Source organism: Caretta caretta, chromosome 18 (assembly GCF_965140235.1).
Source record: "Caretta caretta isolate rCarCar2 chromosome 18, rCarCar1.hap1, whole genome shotgun sequence".
NCBI lineage: Eukaryota > Metazoa > Chordata > Testudines > Cheloniidae > Caretta > Caretta caretta.
Genome location: NC_134223.1, coordinates 7,914,026 through 7,936,866, shown reverse-complemented (window position 1 = coordinate 7,936,866; position 22,841 = coordinate 7,914,026). Strand labels below are relative to the sequence as shown.

At 49.5% G+C, this 22,841-nt stretch overlaps 1 protein-coding gene across 1 annotated transcript; it reads right to left on the bottom strand.

Moving 5' to 3' along the window:
• Positions 1-5,132: 5,132 nt before the first annotated feature.
• Positions 5,133-10,897, bottom strand: KLHDC7A (kelch domain containing 7A). The gene is made up of 2 exons (XM_048824703.2): positions 6,674-10,897; positions 5,133-6,389 (listed from the first exon to the last, which is right to left on the bottom strand). The coding sequence occupies exon 1, from the start codon at positions 10,600-10,602 to the stop codon at positions 7,942-7,944; it is 2,661 nt and encodes an 886-aa protein (XP_048680660.1). The 5' UTR covers positions 10,603-10,897; the 3' UTR covers positions 5,133-6,389; positions 6,674-7,941.
• Positions 10,898-22,841: the final 11,944 nt, after the last annotated feature.

Sequence of the window (22,841 nt, the reverse complement as noted above, 5' to 3'; positions counted from 1 at the left end):
TGGCCACAGGCGCCGACTTTCCAATGTCCTGGGGGGTGCGCGACCCCTGGTTCTGCCCCAGGCCCTGCCCCTACTCCACCCCTTCCCCCAAGGCTCCACCCCGCCCCACCTCTTCCTGACCATTCCACCCCTCCCCCAAGCGCGCCACATCCTTGCTCCTCCCTTCTCCCCCTCAGAGCCTCCTGCACACCGCAAAACAGCTGATTGTGGCAGGTGGGAGGCGTGGGGAGGTGCTGATTGGCGGGGCCCACTGCTGAGCAGGTGGTGCTGGGGGGGGAAGTTTTGATAGGGGGGCTGCTGATGGGTGCTCAGCACCCACTTCCTCCCCCCCACCCCATGGATACTCCAGTCCTGGAGCACCCACGGAGTCGGTGTGTGTATCCCTAAGTGCATAGTGGGGACTTGCTAAAAATCCTGTTTGATGGATAGAAGCAGAAGTGATCTCCCTCCACACTGGGCATCACCTTGAGACTGCCCAGCTGAAAAGAGCTGGCTGCAGCTTTGATGGACAGGGCGGCTGGGGAATACAATTATGTGTATTATTGAAGTAGAAATATCTCTCAAATCACATAATGTTTTCCTTGCGCAGATAGGAGGGATTGATTTTCTTCTTGTAATCGGCCTGACATTTTAATGTGATCATCTCTCTCAGCCTGGCTGGGTTTATTGTGTTATTTCACTATTTATTGTTATTTAAACTTGTTTGGGGTGTTTTGTCATTCTGGGATGCACATGCTGGAATTTCATTAAGATATTCAGCTATTGATTATGGGCATAGAACTGTATATTTGCAAGCCTCTGCACTTCGATACATGGTCTCCCATGGCTATTTGTCTTCTGACCTTTTCACATAGGTTGGTGAGATTGTTCTGCAAGTGGCAAGCTAATCCGTGTGAATGAAAAACCCTCGTAACAAGACAACTCCCATGTTGCAAACCCCAATGAACTTCTGAGCACCGACAATATCATCTCAAGAACCTGGGGCCGGCTGTGCAAAGGCGCTGAGCACCAGCTGCTCCTGTTGATTTCAATGAGAGTTGTGGATGCTCAGCACCCTGGAAAATCAGACCCCAGAATCCCACACTTCTAGCTGCCCGTTACACCTTGTAGCTGAGGTCCCCTCCATGTTTCACCAGTGCTGCTGCATTGCCTGTCCATGAGTCATGGCTTCCTCCTTCATGTCAATTGATGTGCTGCTAAAAGCCATCAGGTTATAGGTACCAGCTTTTCATTTCCTTTTCAGAAGGCTCCCATGTGGCTGTTAGTGTCGGATGCACTGTGGTACCTGAGCAATTTCTGTTTCAGTATGACATTTGTTTTCTGTGCCTCTAAATTTCCAGGCCTCTCCCTGTCTCCTGGAGGCAGCTGCTGTTTTGTCTTTGGTTCTGACGCAGCCTGTAGCAAGGGACACCCACACGCACACACCCACACAGACACCCACACTCAAAAGCCATTTAGATCACAAGGGCACAGGTGCTTTTTGAGCAGGGCTAACTCAACATGGTTACCTGACATCTGCCCAGCGTCCCACAGCAGCCAGGTGCCTTCAGAACAGCCCGTACTCAGACACAGAACGTCCCTCATGCGCCTCATCTTACAAATGTCACCCCAAGCTAAACAGAATGACTAATAATTTGGAGAGTGCATGGGTGGGAGGAGGGGAGATTTCCCATCATCTGCCTGGCTTCTAGTCAAAGCCATTAGTCCCTTGCTCTCATACAAACTGGAGATGGGAACAATCCATTAGCCTCTCTCTGCCATGGTCTCCAAAGCTGTTTTGTGGTTTTAAACTAAATCTATCTAAGGTACTACTCTGTTTCTCATGAATGATTGTGGGTGCTCAGATACTGTGGTAATGTATCTATCCTCACATGGCCCCTCTGAGGTAGGGAAGGGCTATTAACCCCATTGTACAGATGGGGGAACTGAGGCACGGAGAGGCTAAGTGACATGTCCAGGGTCATACAGGACGTTTGTGGCAGAGCAGGGACTTGACTCCAGGTCCCCATGTCCCAAGCTAATGCCCAAGCCACTGGCTCATCTCTTAAGAGATTTATGTACAGCATAATAGATCTCCTGGTTAGGCTGGTTTTTGATCGGAATTTCCATACTGGACCAGACCCTGAGAGAAAGGCTACTACCAGATGCTTTAGAGGAATGTGCATGAAATGCCGATTTAGGCAGTTATGGGAAACCTGCCCCTGGTGAAATCTCTGCCTAACCTAGGGTGACCAGACAGCAAGTGTGAAAAATCGGGACGGGTGTGTGTGTGTGTGTAATAGGAGCCTATATAAGAAAAAGACCCAAAAATCGGGACTGTCCCTATAAAATTGGGACATCTGGTCACCCTAGCCTAACCCCCAATAGTTGAACGTTGGTTTAAACCCAACATTTCATCCTAAATAATTCTTTACTTGGTTTCATTCATGATTTAGCTGGGGATTGGTCCTGCTTTGAGCAGGGGGTGGGACTAGATGACCTCCTGAGGTCCCTTCCAACCCTGAGATTCTATGATTCTATGATCCCACTATCCTTCGTTGTTTCCACTGCATTGTCAATAGTTGTCCTCCTTTGCATTTACACCCTGCAGACATATGGACCTTGCTCTTGCTGACACTTAACTTTACGCATGCGAGGGGCTCCTTTCAAATCAAGGGGCCTACTCATATGTGTAAAAAAACAAGCACGTGTAGAAAAGTTTGCAGGATCAAGGCCCTGGAGAGCACTTCACTATCCTCTTTTAGGGGCCGATCCAAAACCTACTGAAGTCAATGGACACCCCCTCCCTCCCCCCCCCCCCCCCCCCCCCCACACACACACACTGTGGACTTTGGAACAGTTTGGCCTCATGCACGCTCAAAAAACACTAGGCCTCCCTGCAAATTAAAAACTTGTGATCACTTACTGTGCACTCCTGATTAATTGCTTTTGGTGCTTTGATAAAACTGTATTTTGAAACACCCAGGATGGATGGAAAGCACAGTAATGATTGTGGCAGGTTATGGATCTTAATTATGCCATTTGGGGGCATTTACAGTAATAAGGATATCGTAATAGGGCATGTGATTACACAGTAATAATCTTTGTAAAATTGACATGAATGAGTTTAAAAATTAAAACCTGCATTGAGGATATTTCCACATTCACACCCGTAAAATGTACCTTTAAAGAACATTAACCTTGGGTCAAATATACTGAGATCAAAAGCGAGTAACACATAATTATACTTTGTGCCTCACAGCACCATCATTTTTTTGACCACTAAGCACTTTATAAGCTTTCGTTAATCCTCAGCACCCCCTCCATTGTGAGCCAGGTAAGGCACATACCGGAGATCCCCCCCCCCCACCATGGAAATGCAGCCACCTCTGAGATTGAGCATGGCAGCTGTTTGACAGCCAATAACAATGCTGTGTAGTAGTTTCAGAAGAATAATGAAGAATAATTTATACAACTGAAAGGATAGGGGACATTTTGAGCGACATAATTGTATAACCCAACTTGGAATTTTGGTCAGGACCCCTGGGTTCACACGAGGGCTGTGTGAACCATTCTGCAGGACCCAGAACACCCCATGCACAATCAAGAACCCATACCGACTATCACATTTGTTAGCATTAGTTCAGGGTCATGAGCCATTGACTAGAGCTGGGTGACATTGTTGGCCAAACTTTGTGTTTCGGTTTTTTGGGGGTTTTTTTGTGCAAGAAAAAAGGCAGATTCAGCAGTGCCAAAACATGTTGCAAACCCCCTTTGATTTTGCTGAATTGTTTCAGCTGCCCGCCCCCCCCCCCCCGAAAATTACAACTGTTTTATTTGGCCGTTTCATGGGCTCCTCCCACCATCCCAGGATTTAAATTTTCAAAATCAAACATTTTGATTTTTCGAATCGAAGCAACTTTTTGTTTAGAAATTTCCTTCAATTTAATTGTCTTCTCAAAAAGGTTCAAAATGGAAAGATTTAATTTGGGGCTGAACGGAATGCTTTGTTTGACCCCCTTGGACCTGAGGGGTTAGTTAGTCCAAACCGCAACTGGAGATGCCTCATCCACACTGCTATTTTTAGCCCAATAGCTTGAGTGAAGCTAGCATACGTCTGTCTACCTCTGCTGGGGGGCACGCTTTCTTGATTGACTGCAGTGGGCTTTGGATCAGACCTTGATATCTTTATTATCACCATTCCCTGGTTCTGCTCCTCCATGACTGTGATAAAATTCACACCTTTAATTTTATTCCTAAAGTTTCTTTTCCGTGTGTGACGGGTTGGATCACGGAAAGCCACTTGGGGACTGCCACCTGATGTGCTGAGACTATCTCTGCCCCTGCTTGCCCTGCCAGCTTGGGACTTCAGTGCCCTCCCTGGTTTGAGCCAGACCCTCTAGCCTGCTGCAAACCCAGACCCAGGTCTGAACCACGTTCCCCCGAAAGCTGCAGGCTTAAATGAAAACAGCTTAAGAAGTGCTCCTGTCTCCAGCACTCAGATACCCAACTCCCAATGGGGTCCAAACCACAAATAAATCCATTTTACTTTGTATAAAGCTTATACAGGGTAAATTCATAAATTGTTCTCCCTCTATAACACTGACAGAGAGAGATGCACGGCTGTTTGCCCTCCCCCCCCCAGGTATTAATACATACTCTGGGTTAATTAATAAGTAAAAAGTGATTTTGTGAAATACAAAAAGTAGGATTTAAGTGGTTCTAAGTAATAACAGACAGAACAAAGTGAATTACCAAGCAAAATAAAATAAAACACGCAAGTCTAAGCCTAATACAGTAAGAAAACTGAATACAGATAAAATCTCACCCTCAGAGATGTTTCAATAAGCTTCTTTTACAGACGAGCCTCCTTCTAGTCTGAGTCCAGTAATCACTCACACCCCTGTGGTTACTGTCCTTCGTTCCAGTATCTTTCAGGTATCCTTTGGGGGTGGAGAGGCTATCTCTTGAGCCAGCTGAAGACCAAATGGAGGGGTCTCCCAAGGTTTTATATAGTTTCTCCTTGTGGGTCTAAACACCTCCCTCCCCCTGTGTAGAATCCCCTCTACAAGATGGAGTTTTGGAGTCACATGGCCAAGTCACATGTCCATGAATGACTTAGTTCTCTACAAAAACAACGAGGTTGTGGCACCTTAGAGACTAACAAATTTATTTGGGCATAAGCTTTCATGGGCTAGAACCCACTTCATCGGATGCATGGAGTGAAAATACCGGAGCAGGTATAAATACATGAAAGGATAGGGGGTTGCTTTACCAAGTGTGAGGTCAGTCTAACAAGATAAATCAATTAACAGCAGGATACCAAGGGAGGAAAAATTACTTTTGAAGTGGTAAGAGAGTGACCCATTACAGACAGTTGACAAGAAGGCGTGAGTAACAGTAGGGAGAAATTAGTATTGGGGAAATTAAGTTTAGGAACATTCCCAGGAAAGCTCAGATGTGGATTGGCATCTATCAAGGTCCATTGTTAGCCAAGTACTTCCATTTACTTGAATAACCCCCTCACACTATGTTGATCAAATCTGCCTTAGGTGCTTTCTACAGCAAACATTTCAAATAAAAGCATAGAGCCAACGCCCCTAACTTCAGATATAAAAATGATACATGCACATGAATAGGATGAATAGCAGAACATAACCTTTGCAAAGATATGTTACATGGCATATGTAGCATAAAATATATTCCAGTTATGTCATATTTACACTCCTAAGCATATTTCTATAAAGCATTATGGAGTGCAACGTCACACCTTGGTCCCAGCCCTTATGTTAAGGGACTCATTTGCTCTTGTTAAAGGATTTTACCTTGCAGTGCCTCCTTCAAAACGTGTGAAATCCCTTTTGCCCTGAGCCAATCAGAGCTGAGACAATTGGCCAGCTTATACCATAGCATCTGCTTGACCAATAGAGAGCTGCACTGGCTCCGTGTGCAGGATCAGATATTAAGGCAGTTGTGCCCATTAAAACTTTTTGCAAAGACATTCTTGTTTTAATTTGCTAACTCACTTCAGAATCTTGTTACCAATCGTTTTCTTTCTTGTAGGTTCGATTACAGATTTTAAAAGATGCACAACACCCGATCTTGGTTAGTTTTATTCAATACCAAACATTTGTACTTCTGTAGCATTTAGATAACAAGGCAAGAGGTGCTTTGGATATCCCTAAGATCAATAAATAGATAGCATCTTGCACGGAAGGGCTTTCATAGTCTTCACTGACTTGAATTAGCTTAGCGATGCTCTGTAAGGTAGCTAAGTATCGTTATCCCCGTTTTACAGATGGGGAAACTGAGGCACAGAGCGGTTAAATGACTTGACCAAAGCACAACAGTTAGCCTTACGCAGCTGTACATCAGTGGGGACTGATCCAGACTGGAGACGCTAGGTGCTACTGTAATATAAAGACATGGCAATAACAATCAATGCAGCAGAGGTTTTTTTTGAAATATGAAGGCAATGAGGGTAGGGGCTAAAGAGAGTTGAGGGGGCCTACGTCCCCCCAGATTCTGTGGCTGCCAGGGGTTGGTTTGGACCCGAGTTTGCCTGCTAGTGGATCCTTAACTTTCACCCAGTTGCCTTATACCCATTATGGCAAGCAGGGAATCCCCAGCACAGAAACCTACCCCAGCCACACCCCCGTCCTTCCCCCAGCCGCGCCCAGAATGCCCCTTGTACCTGGAGCTCTTGCTGAGGAGGAGGAGGGGGGAGCACAGACAGCTGTAAGAAAAGCCTTGTGCGCCGAGGGGCTGGGCCGCTGCTTTTCATAGCCAGTGCAAAGGGGCCGCGGGACAGCTGTGAACCAGGCCCAGAGCAGGTAGCTGATCTCCGTGCTTGGCTCAGTAGCTGGGGCAAAGTTCGCCTCACTGACGTTTGCCATGGAAACTGCAACTGCATTCGGTGTGGGCTGGGACCTGGGGCTATTTTTGGAAGCGGCCCAGTTCTCTAGCCATTCAAAAACGTACCGTGCTGTTGGAAAGCGCCATCTTGGCAGGCCCGGCGGAGGCTGAAGTTGTCTCTTTACTCGCTGAATGATCATGGCCTGGGCATAAACAATGGCAGCTCCCCCCTTGATGCCCTGCCTGGGTGCCACAGCCCTGAGCTGGCTCCGCAGCCGCAGCCCATTCAGCTCCTGGCCTCCCTGCTGGGGCTGCCGACACGGGGACATGGGGCTCGCCGCTCAGCTGCTTGCTTTAGGTGATGATGCCTATGGCCATACCCTGCCTCAGTTCCAGCCCTCGCAGGCAGCTGAAGTCCTTGACATGGCACTGGTGGAAATGACACAGTCTGGATGCTGTCCCTTTCAGACTCCCTCCCTCCACCCGCACACTTGAAAAACCTCCAGGGAGCTCCCTTTGCAACTGTCTTTCTGGTATGTAATAAACACCCCTTGCCTGTAAGGCATAGCGATGTACCGCACCAGGCACAGTGGAAAATTACTGTAGAGGTGTCCCAAACTTTGCTCCCCTGTGGCAACTTCCCAGGAGCCTGAGGCCTGCATTTAATTTGCACCCACATTTACAGGCATTTAAGGATCCACAAAACAAAGGCACCCACCCAATGCACCCGCTGTTTGCATCTTCTGTGGCAGATGAACGGGAACGGCTAGTGGGAGGCATTTGCTAGCAATGGAAATATACAGTTAGCCTGCTTTGTTCCTCCCCACCCTCCAGGGCCTGCATGGCCGCCGGCTGCTTTTTAAGTAGAGAAGGGCTTGAACCAAGGATAAAAGCCCCCCTGAAAGTTTGGATGCAAATGCCACAGTTGGATCATCTCTATAATGGGCTGAATTAGATCTGTGGAAGTGAATATCCCTGGACTTCAGGGAAGTCCAGATTTGACCAGGCTCTGAGTTCTGTGGCTCAGGCTCTGGGAGCTGCCTTTGGCCCAAGAGCACAGGACAAAAGAAGAGAGAAGAATCAGGGTTGTTTTTTTTTAGCTTCCCATCAGACCGTTGTTTGCACCGTGCCTCTGTCTGGCAGCACCAGGACGACGGGGAAGAGGGTCCCTCGGGGGGAAGGGAAAAGTTGTAACTCCTTGACTCCGAAGCGCGGCGAGACGTAGTCAGCCAGGAACCTGATGTTGGACTGGCGGCTGATGCAGTAGACCAGGTTCTCGACCACGGCGCACTGGAAGCAGGGCGGGAAGGGCGTGCGTTTGGTGGCGCACTCGTACCACAGCTTGGCTTTCGGGCTGCAGCGGTAGACACTGATGCCCATGCTGCGGTTGAGGTCAAAGCGGTAGATGAAGCCCCCGGCGGTGACCATTTCGGTGGTCCGGTCCTTGCTCCCGCCGGCGATGCTGACCTTCCAGCTGTCCGACCGGCTGACGTACCGGAGCAACATGTAGCGCAGTGTGCCCCCGGTCACATAAATCTCCCCGTCGCACGCCGTTGCGGTGTGGGCCACGGCGAAGGTATCATTGGGCAGCGGCGCGGTGAAGGCCCACCGGTCCTGGCGGGGGTCATACCTCTCCACAGTATAGAGGCACTCTCCCCCAATCGCATACAGGCACCCATCCAAGGCGACAAGCTTGCAATGAGGCCTGGCTTGGTTCAGTGGGCAGATCTCCTGCCAGATATTGGTCAGGGGGTTGTAGCAGAAGACCCTGTTGGAAGGCTTCTGGTGCTGGCCCACCCCTTCGCAGCCAGCCACCACAAAGAGGTAATTGAACATGCTGCAGATGGCACACCCCCTAGAAACCGCCTCCACTGGCATATAGGACAGCGGATGCCAGACGTCGCCTTCATTATCATAGTAACAGAGCCTGCTGGTGTGCAAGCTCTGCTCCTGAGTGCTGACGTCCGCCACAGTGACGTACTTCCTGCCCTTCATCCTCCTCAGGAGGATCAGCTCCCTCTCCCTGGCATTGAGGCGCCCGTAGATTGACGGGTTCTTCAGGACCTGAAGGTAATTGTCGCTCATGACCTTATAAGCTGCCTCCTGGAGACTGTCCACTTTCTGCTTCTTGGCCATGCACAGGACATCATAGCAGTTCCCCAAATCCAAGTGAATGTCCACGTCGGACTGCAAGCTTAATGGGACTTTGAAGAAGTTGGCACCAGCAATGAGTTCCACTCTGGGTTCGTTGCTTGCTTGAGGCTGGAGCCTGTGAAACGATTCCACCCAGGAAACGACGGAGCCGGAGCGGAGAGGACTAGTGGGGGGAGTGCTTGAGTCAGATCTTCTGCCGGCTGGTGTCAAAGCCCCAAACCCTTCCATCTGCACCTGAAGTTCGGGGTTATCTGCAATTTGGTGGAAACTCTCTTTCCTGCCCAACCTGCGTTCTGGTTCAGCTGTCTTCTGGGCGGGTGGGAAGGAGCTGCCCTGATCAGATGCACCACCCCAGTCTGCAGGCTCCCCACTCTCTGTGGGATGTCTGGAAGGCAGGAGACTGGGAGAGATGGGTGGGGTGTTTGCTGTTGGTGATGCTCGGTCTTCATCTCCCACTGCCGACTCCCTGGCTGGTTCTTGGGGTGTAGACATGCGCAGCCAAGTTTCATATTCACTTAGCTCTTCACGGATTTTGTCAGGGTCGTAGAGTGAGCCGGTGTACGAGCAGGGCCGCTCCTTCGACACAGACTGCGAGGTGGACTGGACGTAGTAGTCATAGACCTTGCCTCGCAGGCTAGTAGCAGAGGATGTGGACTGCCGTGGCTTTTCTTCCCTGGGCTGCCTCTCTTTAATATAGTTTTCCTCCACCTGTATCTTTGCAACAGAGGAGAAAGCGTAGGAGGCCTCAGACCTCTTATTGCTTTGGTTGATGGCTAAGCCCATGTCTGACGTGGCATTGAGGGTCTGAATCCTCTCCTGGCCAGCGCAGGCCTCCTGGTTCCAAACCAAACTCTCACTCATGTCTCCTACTTCCTCCTCCTCCTCAGTGTTCGGGGTGGATCTGTCAGCTGCTGTGAGCTCAGCAGCGTTTCCTGGTTGGGTGCTGCAAGGATTGTGCCTGAGGCTGACGCTAAACCCAGATTGCTGCGAGGCTACGTCCCTGCTGTCCTCTACAGAGCCGTCCGGTTTGCTTGCCAGACCGCAAACGTTACGCTTACCCCCGGCTTCTGTTTCTGCCACCGGCGCCTCCTGCTCTGCACCGTCTGCTGTTGCCATCGGCCCCGCGCTCGGGACCACACCTGGACTCTGCCCCTCTCCCTCTGAAACAGGCTGCTTTCTGCCTGGCTGTGATTCAGTGACCAGCTGACAAGCCTCTGTTCCCTTCTCTTTCTCCTCCTCCTCCTCCCCCTTCGGCAGCCTTTGATCTTCCCTGAGCGGTGTGCTTTGTGGGCCCCGCGCATTTCCCGGCACGACCGTCCCACCCAGGTGCGCACCTTGATTCCCTTTGCTGCTGCTTGGCCTCACCCCATTGCTGTTGACTTGCCTGTACCTGAGTCCCTGTGGCATTTCTTCTGCGCCTCCCCTTCCAGATCCAGCCTTTTCTCTCTGCCCTGTTCCACGGTCGGCTTTTCGGATCCTGCGGCTGGATGGCCGGGACTTATAGACTCTATAAGCCAAAGTCAGTAGAAGCAGAGCTGCTGCGGAAAGTGCCAGCTTCCCAGTGAGCTGCATGTCTGGCTGCCAGTCCTGGCTGACTTGATCCCCCTTGGTCATTCTTCCATAACAGGCCAGCAGTCAGGAATGCGAAGAATCTGATTAACGATTGCCACGCTGGGACAAGCTCAAGGCAAAGCAGGCCTCTCTCTCTCTCTGAGCTCCCCCGAGGAGTTTGGGGGCAAGGTGACTTTCACCTGCGGCAGATAGACTGGCACAGGCTTCCAGCTGGCGGCTGGAGCATTCAGTGTCTGCTTTCCATAGCAGCTTTGCATATTTGAGCAAGGTGGGCTGGGCTGGGCTCAGGTGCAAATGTGCATGCCAGGCAGCAGACAGTAAGTGACATGGAGCTGGCTTTATTAGCCGGGTAAACAGAGAGGCTTAGAAAAAATACAAGTAAGTCAAAAGGCAAAGGAGGGGTGAAAATAGCTTCCCAAGCCAGCCCCCAGACTTTTCTCCATGCCTTTAAACAATTTTTTTTAAAAGGGTCCATTTTGTTTTCAGCTTATTACGAATATGGTAGCTGGGGAAAGGGGCTGGCCTATTTTAAATCCTTGGTTGGTGGGAGGAGCCCAGGAAAAGAATGAAAGCCCCCCCCATCTCAGGTGAGGGAGGGGCCAGGAACCAAGAATTTAACCGATTCCTGGGGCCAAAGAATGAACAAACTCTGTGCATGTTGCGGGGGAGGGTCACGGGGTCAAATTGAGGGATGCCAAGAAGAGAACCACAGACAGAGTCCACTGATGTGAGAAGGAGTCCAAGGAGATGGGATACTACCTACAGGACGCATGCCTGGGCAAGGGTCTGGAAAAAGGCCACACAGTCGCAGAAGACTGACCCCCATCCATCTCCCGCCTCCTGTACTGATGGATGGCCAGCTTGGACACTGCCAGAAGGAGTTGATGCGGCTTGGTGGGCCCATGGATGGGGAGTGAGTAGAGGAACACGTGCAGGATTGACAGTCCTGGAGAGGGAAGTCCCCTGTTTACCCACACAGAACTGATCACTTTGAAAAGTTTCTCTGCATACTGCCCTGCCCATTAACCTCACTCCTCACCTTGGAGGCACGTCCTGTCCTGGTGAGAGGACATCCCAGCTTCATGGCCTGGCTAGTCCTTATCCTATCTGCTGACAGCAGAGGTGCCAGGTGTGGCGACGTTCTCATGCGGCGGACGTCTGCCTGCTGAAACCTGGGCTGACAGTGGATATCAGAACCAGTGGATCCTGTTAGTTCCAACTTAGAGGTATAAAGGGTCGAGTCTTTCTTTGAGGCAGGGTCTGTGTGTCAATCCACCCATCCATCCATCTTGGACAATCCCTAAGCATAGTCACGCTCAGGGCAAAACACGAGCTGAGATTTATGTGGTGGCGGTGGTGGTGTTTAAATGAACCATAAAGGCAAATGCCCGGGGGGGGGGGGGGGGGGGAGTTTGGGCCAGCATGTGAATGTGCTCCTTTAGCAGCAGGGTGGAAATGCCAGCTGCTTACAAACCTTCAGCTCATTCCCTCGGTTCCAGGGGGTTACCATCACAGCCGTGGGCAAGGATTGGCTAAGCACCCCAAAGTTCAGGGGCAGATTCAAGACGGGCCATGTACCTCAACCCTGAATCCGTTGTGGGAGGCCTTCGCCTCTAGCAGCAGAAGCAGCTCAGGGAGTAGACCAGCTGCCTTTCCAACCTTGCAAATAACACTGTAGAGCCAGATCCCCATCTGGTGTCAATTGATGTAAAACTCCAGTGACGTCAGCGGAGGATCTGCCCTGGGGTGCTCGTTTCCAGATGTGGTTCACAGCCCCTCCTCTCCCTGCTCCTCGTCCTCCCTCCCCAAGGCACTTGCCGGAGCGGGGGGATGTACCTAGGGAGGTGGTAGAATCTCCTTCCTTAGAGGTTTTTAAGGTCAGGCTTGACAAAGCCCTGGCTGGGATGATTTAACTGAGAATTGGTCCTGCTTCGAGCAGGGGGTTGGACTAGATGACCTTCTGGGGTCCCTTCCAACCCTGATATTCTATGATTCTATACCACAACCCGTTCCCATCAGGTGGAGCAGGTGATGAGAACACTGTGTTACCCCTCTCTGTGCTGAGGCTCCCTCCTTGGTCGTGTGAATAAGTAGCCATGAATTTGAGTGCCCTGAGGCAGGGGCAGGAACCGGCAGGGAGGCATTCCCAGTCTTCCTCATTCCCTGGGGAGACGTGGCGACCTGAAGTTCAGTAATAGCAAGTGAAGGGAACCGCTGGGAAAGTCACAAAGTCCTCTTGCTACAACGGGCTGAGCATGGCAGGTGCAGCCAGTCTCCGGAGCAGCCATAGCCGCCTTGGAGTGAAATAAATGATTGCTTAAAAAAAAGGAATGAAATGAACAAATGAAGACAGGAGCAAAATTAAAAGATAATTGGAAGTCTATATTAGGCCGTGTGTGTGTGTGTGTGTGCCAAGTTTCGCGCTCAGTGTCATGTGAGAGTAACCAGGCAGCTACTCAGTTTGCTAAGGGGGAGGATAAAACAATCTAAGCAAACACCGTGGTGCAATGCAAACAAACAGGCCTATCTTAGATGGGATTAGTTACACATTTAATCCAGAGAATGTTTCCTGACTGTTTGTTCTTTCTCTTCCCTGAGCGGGATGATTTTTATTCTATTTTTTGTGGCTGGGGGAGGGCGGGACGCGTGATGTGAGTTTGTGACTGGAGCGTGTGGATGGTGGGCGGGTGTTGCCTGGGGTGGGGCGGTATCAGGTGTGTGTAGTGTGGGTGGATAGGTACTTGGGGGGGGGTGTTGGTGTGGGATATAGCTCTGGGGATACAGGTGGGTAGCTGTGGGGGTGTGTGTACACGTAAACGTGTGAAATAAGTGGCTGGTGTGTGAAGGGGGTGAGTAACACAGGGTACATCCTGTGCATTTATGATATGGGTGGATAAGTCTGAAAGGGGTGGATGTGTGTGCGGCTGTATGGTTGTGTTGCACGGGATCCATCTGTGCTGGAAATCTGTGGGAAGTGTGTATTGTGTGTAAAGTGTGTGGCCAGTCTATAAGCAGTGTATGCAGTGTGTACTTGTGATGTGAGAGGATATGTCTGGGAGGGGTGTGTGTGTGTGTTACAGCTGATATAGAGCTGGATGTGAGTGTGTGTGTATGTAGTGAAGCAGGTGAGCACTGTGTGTACTGTGTGTTTGTGAGGTGAAAGGTTAGGGCTGTAGTTGTTGTGGTATATGTGGACGAGGGATGCACCGGTATATGCGTGCTTCGGTATTTGTGGGGTGTAAGTGAGATGTTTGTGGGTAAGTGTGTCGATGAGATGTGGCTGGATAGATATTTGCCGAGTGTGCATGGGACATATGCGATGTGAGTGAATAAGTATTAGGGGTGTGTGCATGTGGGGTGTGTGTGTGTGTGTGCGTGTGTGCGAGTGTGTGCATGTGTGTCCAGGAGATGTAGGGGGATAGGTGTTCGGTGAGTGCGTGTGTGTCCAGGAGATGTAGGGGGATAGGTGTTCGGTGAGTGTGTGCGTGTGTGTCCAGGAGATGTAGGGGGATAGGTGTTCGGTGAGTGCGTGTGTGTCCAGGAGATGTAGGGGGATAGGTGTTCGGTGAGTGTGTGCGTGTGTGTCCAGGAGATGTAGGGGGATAGGTGTTCGGTGAGTGTGTGCGTGTGTGTCCAGGAGATGTAGGGGGATAGGTGTTCGGTGAGTGCGTGTGTGTCCAGGAGATGTAGGGGGATAGGTGTTCGGTGAGTGCGTGTGTGTCCAGGAGATGTAGGGGGATAGGTGTTCGGTGAGTGAGTGCGTGTGTGTCCAGGAGATGTAGGGGGATAGGTGTTCGGTGAGTGTGTGCGTGTGTGTCCAGGAGATGTAGGGGGATAGGTGTTCGGTGAGTGTGTGCGTGTGTGTCCAGGAGATGTAGGGGGATAGGTGTTCGGTGAGTGAGTGTGTGTCCAGGAGATGTAGGGGGATAGGTGTTTGGTGAGTGTGTGCGTGTGTGTCCAGGAGATGTAGGGGGATAGGTGTTCGGTGAGTGAGTGTGTGTCCAGGAGATGTAGGGGGATAGGTGTTCGGTGAGTGTGTGCGTGTGTGTCCAGGAGATGTAGGGGGATAGGTGTTCGGTGAGTGCGTGTGTGTCTAGGAGATGTAGGGGGATAGGTGTTCAGTGAGTGTGTGCGTGTGTGTCCAGGAGATGTAGGGGGATAGGTGTTCGGTGAGTGTGTGCGTGTGTGTCCAGGAGATGTAGGGGGATAGGTGTTCTGTGAGTGAGTGCGTTTGTGTCCAGGAGATGTAGGGGGATAGGTGTTCGGTGAGTGAGTGCGTGTGTGTCCAGGAGATGTAGGGGGATAGGTGTTCGGTGAGTGTGTGCGTGTGTGTCCAGGAGATGTAGGGGGATAGGTGTTCGGTGAGTGTGTGCGTGTGTGTCCAGGAGATGTAGGGGGATAGGTGTTCGGTGAGTGTGTGCGTGTGTGTCCAGGAGATGTAGGGGGATAGGTGTTCGGTGAGTGTGTGCGTGTGTGTCCAGGAGATGTAGGGGGATAGGTGTTCGGTGAGTGCGTGTGTGTCCAGGAGATGTAGGGGGATAGGTGTTCGGTGAGTGTGTGCGTGTGTGTCCAGGAGATGTAGGGGGATAGGTGTTCGGTGAGTGTGTGCGTGTGTGTCCAGGAGATGTAGGGGGATAGGTGTTCGGTGAGTGTGTGCGTGTGTGTCCAGGAGATGTAGGGGGATAGGTGTTCGGTGAGTGTGTGCGTGTAGTGCGAGTGGGTGGGTGCCTGGGCGTGTGAGTGAAGAGGTGTGTAGATGGTGGAGGCTCTGTTGGGGCAGGGCTCCCTGGTACATAACTCCCTGCTCCAGAACTTGATGACTTTTCCTTCCATCTGCCTGCTCAGCTTCTGCTTCTGCTTTTTAATTTGTTTCCAGCATAGTTCTATGAACACTAGACTGTTGATTACATGGCTTTTCAGCTAATCAGGAGCCATAAGAAATAAAATCACAACATAACAATCAGCCTCGTTCCTGAACCCTTTGGATCCCTGTGTTTCTAGAAACAAGGTAGCTCGACATCTCCCCCGAACTCTCAAGGAAACCTCAGCATTTTCCTTGAACCATAGCCAGAGGTTTTCTGTATTAAAAGGGAAAATAAAGCCAGTCTTTGACAGGAATTGCACACAACTTATTCCAAGTATCTCCTGGCTTCCTGAGCAGTAGCTGGTGATATGGGGGAGGAGGGGGAATGCAAAGAACCCTGGGAGCACATTATACACACTGCCACCAGCAATTCACTCTCAGCACTGCAGCTTGTAAATAAGGAAGCAAGCAACTGGGAATCAGTTAACGTAGCTGTTTCTAAACACCTGTGCATTTTTATCTCCCATGTAATAAATCCCAGAGATGAACGAGAGTGTAGCTGAATCTCACAATTTTAATGGGAGTCTGACTCCTATTTGGTATTTTTCTTGAAGCTCTCGCTGCTGGAGTCAGATAATTGCCTGAGAAGATCAGCTTTTGTTTAAAAGAGAACATTTCTAGTCTTTATGGCTGCAGAGAAGAGTTTGCATAAGTGACCCCTAAAGGCTCAGCTAGAAAGGACTGAAAAGTTTCCTGAGGTTTGAAAAAGTTGGACTAGCTTTCTCCCCATAATTTTCCACTCGTGTGCTGAACCTGGGGGTGGTGCGGGAGTAGGGTGACCAGACAGCAAGTGTGAAAAATCGGGACGGGGGTGGGAGGTGGTGGTAATAGGAGCCTATATAAGAAAAAGACCCAAAAATTGGGACTGTCCCTAAAAAATCGGGACATCTGGTCACCCTATGCGGGAGAGGGAGCCAAGCTGTCATAAGAAAATCGGTTTTCATGGTACATTCAGCGCTACTGGAAAGAGGAAATATTCAAGATCTTGTAAAAACTCCTGTACTCAAGAGATTTCCAGCCTGTCTTTGCCAGCTGAAGGGTAATTCTACTAAGGTTTGGAGACACCTCTAAACTTTGGGGTACTTAGCAGAACCAAACTATTTGAGGTTCACCTATTGTGTATGCCTTATAGGCATTCCATAGCTTTTCCTGAAGCTTGATGAATCCAATTTCTATTTCTCTCTCAGACACCCTATTTCCTGCCAAGCAACCACCTAGGTGCTTGACTTTAAACACTGCAGGGCTCAGCTATCAAACAATAGCACCCAAATTAGGGCACCTAATTCTGCATTTAGGTGCCTAAATCAGTATCGAGATGCCCTAAACGTCTGTGTTAGGTGCCCAGTTTGGGCATCCAATTATGAAAATGGACACCTAGGCAACAAGATCTGAAACGTGGGCTCTCTTAACGGCCACAGTATGTCCCCTTGAGCTTCTCAATGTCTCCAAAAACCCAACACTTCATCAGGAATGTGAAGAGGTTCAAACATGAGGAGTGGGGAGATTTTCAAAGGCACAAAGGGCTAAATCCCAAAGAAAGCCAATGCCCAACTCCCCTTTGGGCCTTTCAGTTCTCTCCCTCCATAATGATCCCCTCCTCACTAGTTTAAATTTTCATGCTTTTTCTGTGCTTCCCCCTGTCATTTGGGCCTGGAAGCAAAAATGCCGGGACATCACAAAGCAGGTGACTCTTGCTGTATTCCCTGTGTTAAATAGTTGCAGTGCATAGATGCAAGAGGGCCTTTTCCAAGGTGCTGTGCGCCCTTCGACACAACTCCCATTTGAGTGGAAAGGCTGAAGGGGTCCCACCATCTTGCAAAATTTCAGTGCCAGTAAAGTAATTGGGCCGCGCAACACAAGAGAATAACAGCCTCCCTAATAGAAAGACTGGCTCCTGTCTTTGAATCTGCCAAGTCAGTCTCCTTATCAGAAGCAAGATAACTCGGAATCCTCTGTAATCTCTTCTGAGCTCTGGCCTTAGCTCTTACCCATCCATCTCGCATTCTGTCACCTCCCCAGCCTACACCTGTAAGAGAGCAGGTCTTCGGCTATTGAAGTAAAAGAAGAGCTAAGTTCACCGTGCAAGGAGAAAAGAAACCCTTCCAGCTAAGATGGAAGAAGTCTCCTTTTTGCATTAAAAGTCCAGGCTGTGTTTCAGCTTGAAAGAGTGGGTGACATCAAAGGCTCGAGAGCTGCTTTTCATGGGAGCACATAACGAGTCTCTTGATATGTGGGGCTGTGGCTTTGAAGTGCTGGATGGGATTAGCCAGGCTTTTGCTGGCAAGTGTTCCAGGAAGTGAAGAAGAAATTGAGAAACACGGGTTAGTGTTGAGGATCGTTTTGGATGCTGTGAACTGCCGGGGAAGTGGCTGCTAAGAAGATAGCAGCTCTCTGATGAAGGCGCATGTGGGGAGATGTAAAGCAGCGGGAGAGGATGGCAGTAGCTCAGCTGTGAAAATGGAGATTTTTTTTTTAAAATCACGTCTTCAATTTTTCCTTTTCAGTGACTTCCCTTCCCCAAAACTGGGCTTCTGAGTGCCTCTGGAGAAGGCTAGCCCTCCTAAGGACAGGATTGCAGATGGCAGACCATTATTGGAGGTTGGCAGATAAAGACTCTGATACTGCTGGATGCCATCTTGGGTAGTGCTGATATTTAGCACTTCCCTTCTGTGGATCTCAAAGCACATTGCAAAGGAGGGGAGGAGTCCTTATCCTCATTCTACAGGTGGCAAAGTGAGGGAGAGATGACAGACTTGCCTCAGGTAATCACGCAGTGCTTCTGTGGCAACATCACAAACAGAATTCAAGTGAGAGGACGGCTGGATGGTCCCGTGGCTAGGATGATAACCTAGGACTTGGAGAACCTGGATTTAATTGCCTGCTGTGCCACAGACTTCCTATATGACCTTTAGCAAGTCACTTAGTCTCTCTCTCCGTGCTTCGGTTCCCCATGGGTAACATGGCAACAACAGTGCGTCCGCACCTGACAGGAGTGTGGTGAGGATAAATGTGTTAAAGATAGGAAGGTGCTCAGATACTACACTAGTGAGGTCATATAAGACTCTCTCATCCTGATCCAAACTTTTCAGATGGCCCTTAGCAATGGGTGGGACCACCAAGACCTCCAAGCTGTGTGGCGGGCAGGAGGGCCATGGATCTGGATCTAAATGATGGCTTGTGCCCATTTCTAAATCAGACACAGGAAAACGTGGGGCACAAGCATGAGCTGATCTGGAGGATGTGTGAGGAGTCAGCAGAGACCGTGTTTGAAAGGCTTCATGCAGGAAAGGTGTTACAAGGAAGGCCTGGGCAGAGGCAAGGTGGGTTGTCGGGCCTATGGGAAGGGCGGGTGACTGTTCTAAGAAGGAGAGGTGGCATGGCTGGTGGTGGCATGAAGACTGGAGTGAGAGGAGGGCGAAGAGGGTGCAGGTGATGTACGCGAAAAGGCATTCTAGATGGAAAAAGTTGGGGATGAGCTGGGGTTGGAACAATTGGTCCCCGTTCAGATCTGGATCCACACTTTGTGGCTCAAGTCCATCCCCAGGAGGTGGATTCACAGCCAGCCACTGGATCTAAACTCCCTTGAACACTGGGAGCTCAGCAGCTCAGACCCTTCTCTAAGGCAGCTCCGAATGGCTTGGCAGACAGGAGACTTGCTTAATGAGGAGCGTCGTGGCCTCCAGAGCATGGGGGGTCCTGCTATGAGTCTGGGCCGTGGTCAGTGTCATGGTTGCACACACGTCAAGTCCAGACACACGTTTTTGCGACTCTGCTAATAATTGGCTGCCTGCCTGGAGGGCCTGGCCACCGGTTGACAGACACAACTCCGTGGTATTTTCCTAGCTTGCAATCATGTTTTTTAATCTGCACGCAGACCTGAATAGAAGGCTCCGAGCACTCGTGATTCGAGAACCATGAATTATGCATACATTTGTTAGTGGCCTCATGAACTCAGTCAGGCATTAACGGTGCTTGGTAATTACATGGTGGAGACAGAAAGAAAAGCAAGAGAACCAGAGAACAAAGGCCCCTATCACAAAATCACAGCACTGCTTGGTACAATTCAGAACAAGCCGATTAGCTCTTGTACAACAGGAGCGAGGTGCAGTGGCAGAGCTGAGATGCGGAGGAGGAGCAGAACAGCAGGGAATGTTGCTGGGAAGGATCGAGGTTCATCAGCAGAGGTTCTGCAGCAGGTCAGGACCGAGGTGGGACAAAGCTTTCCCCAAGGCACTAAAGCCGGCAATTGCAAAAGTCTCCACTGATTTTGAGTGGCTCGGTTCTGAGGGGCTGATTTCCACCCTGAGCGCCTGTAGCTCCAGTGGGTCAATCAATGGGTGCTCAGCACCTTGGAAAATCAGGAACCCAAAAACCAAGCCACTCAACATTAGTGGATACTTGTGGTTTGTCCTTTTCCTGCCTGTGGGCCGGGCCCTGAATTTCTTCCACCATTTTAACTGCCCGTAATCAGGCAAACGCTCGGTGAGAGTGAAAACTAATTAAGGATTTCAGCAGTCACCCCTGCATGAACAGGGGTTCTCCAAAAGCCTAGGTTTGGTGTTAAGCCTGATGGTTGCACCTGGGAGGGGCAGGAGGACTTAGCCCAAGGGCATTCTGGGGGTTCTAAGGGCAGGAATATAAGGAAGCAGCATCCTTCCCTTGCGAGGGGCACTCAGTGAGCAGCAGATTGTGAAAGACCAGCCTGAGGAGTGCATGAGTCTTCCAGGGTCACTCAGTTGGTAACTGGAGGAAAGCTGCACTGTGACAACAATACTTCATACTTATGGGCTTCGTATCGTGCAAAGCTCTCTTCAGAACTTGTGTGCTCCTCACCCTCTGCAAAATAGGCAAATAATTCTTCTTATTGTATGTGTTTTTTGAGACGCCCCTGGAGCTGACTCTCCTCCACCTGGCTTTGCATCCAGATCTGAACTGTACCATTTGGGGCCATCTCCAGTGATTTTACAGCTAGGGAAACTGGGACAGAGTGGTAGCAACTTGCCCAAGGCTATGCAGTGGGTCAGTGGCAGAGCTGGGGTTAGGCCTTGGGAGTTAACAGCTTCCAGCTCTATATCCAGCCCAATAGACCTTGTTGTCTCTGGGGCTGCCACTTCCTCCCTTTTATGGGCATCAGATTCACCTGCAGGTGTTAAGAAAGAGACAGAAGACCAGGTCTTTAACTGGTGTAAACTGGCATAGGAGCAACTGGCGTAAATCAGTGTAGCTCCATTGAAGTTGTATTTGTGTAGTATATTAAAAAATGTTGGAATTGCAAGCTATTGCTTTAGGAGTACATGGGTATGTGTGGCGGGATGCGGGTTCCTGGTCCTGTTGCAGGCTGCGGGGTTTGTGGGGAAGTGTGCATCACAATCAAAGTCAGTCTGGAAAGAACTAGCTTAGAACAAGGGAGTAGCCTGTTTTGTCTCCCTTTGGTTTTGATTATTGTGTAATAATTCTGGATTCTAAGGATAAAAGTAGTGTTGCAACCTTCCAACAGATTATTTGATGTGTTCACTTAAATCCTTTGTGGGTATGCCATGAAACATCACAATTTGGAGCTCCACTGAGGCAATGGAGATTTTCACCAATCTAAGGTATGGCCCAGAAAAAAAAGAAAGAGTCTCTTATGTCCTTCAGAAAATGTCATGAAGGAAGCAGGGATCAGCAGACCATATATGAAGAAGAGACAACACAAGAGGGAACAGGTAGCCTATAGAATGGAGCTCTTGGGAAGGGAAGCCACACTGCAAAACGGAGGGGAATGATGGAGAAAGAGAGATTTAATGGAAACTGGTGAATGGGATGGTCCATAGGAGAACTGGACGCAGCAAGAAGAGGCCATCTCCCAGCAGGAGAAGATGGAATGGCAGGATGATGAATATAACAACCATGAAACATAAGAACGGCCATACTGGGTCAGATCAAAGGTCCATCTAGCACAGTATCCTGTCTTCTGACAGTGGCCAATGCCAGAAACCCCAGAGGGAATGAACAGAACAGGTCATCATCAAGTGATCCATTCCCTGTCGTCCATTCCCAGCTTCTGGCAAACAGAGGTGAGGGAAGCCATCCCTGCCCATCCTGGCTAATATTCATTGATGGACCTATCCTCCATGAATGTATCTAGTTCTTTTTTTAACTCTGTTGTATTCTTGGCCTTCACAACATCCTCTGGCAAAGAGTTCCACATGGTGACTCTGTGTTGTGTGAAGGTGTCATAAATATAAAGGGAAGGGTAAACCCCTTTAAAATCCCGCCTGGCCAGAGGAAAAATCCTCTTACCTGTAAAGGGTTAAGAAGCTAAAGGTAACCTCGCTGGCACCTGACCAAAATGACCAATGAGGAGACAAGATACTTTCAAAAGCTGGGAGGAGGGAGAAAACCAAAGGGTCTGTGTCTGTCTGTATGCTGCTTTTGCCGGGGACAGAACAGGAATGGAGTCTTAGAACTTTTAGTAAGTAATGTAGCTAGGTAAGTGTTAGATTATGATTTCTTTAAATGGCTGAGAAAAGAGCTGTGCTGAATAGAATGACTATTCCTGTCTGTGTGTCTTTTTTGTAACTTAAGGTTTTGCCTAGAGGGATTCTCTGTGTTTTGAATCTAATTACCCTATAAGGTATCTACCATCCTGATTTTACAGAGGTGATTCCTTTACTTCTATTAAAAGTCTTCTTGTAAGAAAACTGAATGTCTTTTTATTGTTCTAAGATCCAAGGGTTTGTGTCTGTGGTCACCTATGCAAATTGGTGAGGATTTTTACCAAACCTTCCTCAGGAAGTGGGGTGCAAGGGTTGGGAGGATTTTGGGGGGAAAGACGTGTCCAAACCACGTTTCCCAGTAAACCCAGATAAAGTTTGGTGGTGGCAGTGGAAATCCAAGGGTAAAATAATTTTGTACCTTGGGGAAGTTTTAACCTAAGCTGGTAAAAGTAAGCTTAGGAGGTTTTCATGCAGGTTCCCACATCTGTACCCTAGAGTTCAGAGTGGGGAAGGAACCTTGACAGAAGGCATACTTCCTTTTGTCCCATCCCTGAATATTTTGAGGTGACTTGTGCATTCAACACACTAGAGAATCTCAGTATCATCTCTTTACTGGATGGACATTACCAATTCCATTTTCAAAGACTGGCATCATTCCCAGAATCCCCTGCCTGGCTTTGGTTGGGTTGGGGAATATGCTATGGAGAAACAACTGAGCCTGTTAGGAGAACCGCTAACCCTTTTAGCATGCTGCTGCAGTTGCACAACATGCCCTCATGTCCTTGAGTGATATCTCTCCACCTACACCAGTGAAAGAGGGGGGCGGATGGAGAACCATGTTCCAAAAGATCTGACCGTGAGCTCTCCGGTGCACCTTGGAATTATTATCTGGGTATATGCCAAGGATTAGAGTGGTTATTCATGTCCTCTTTCGGTGT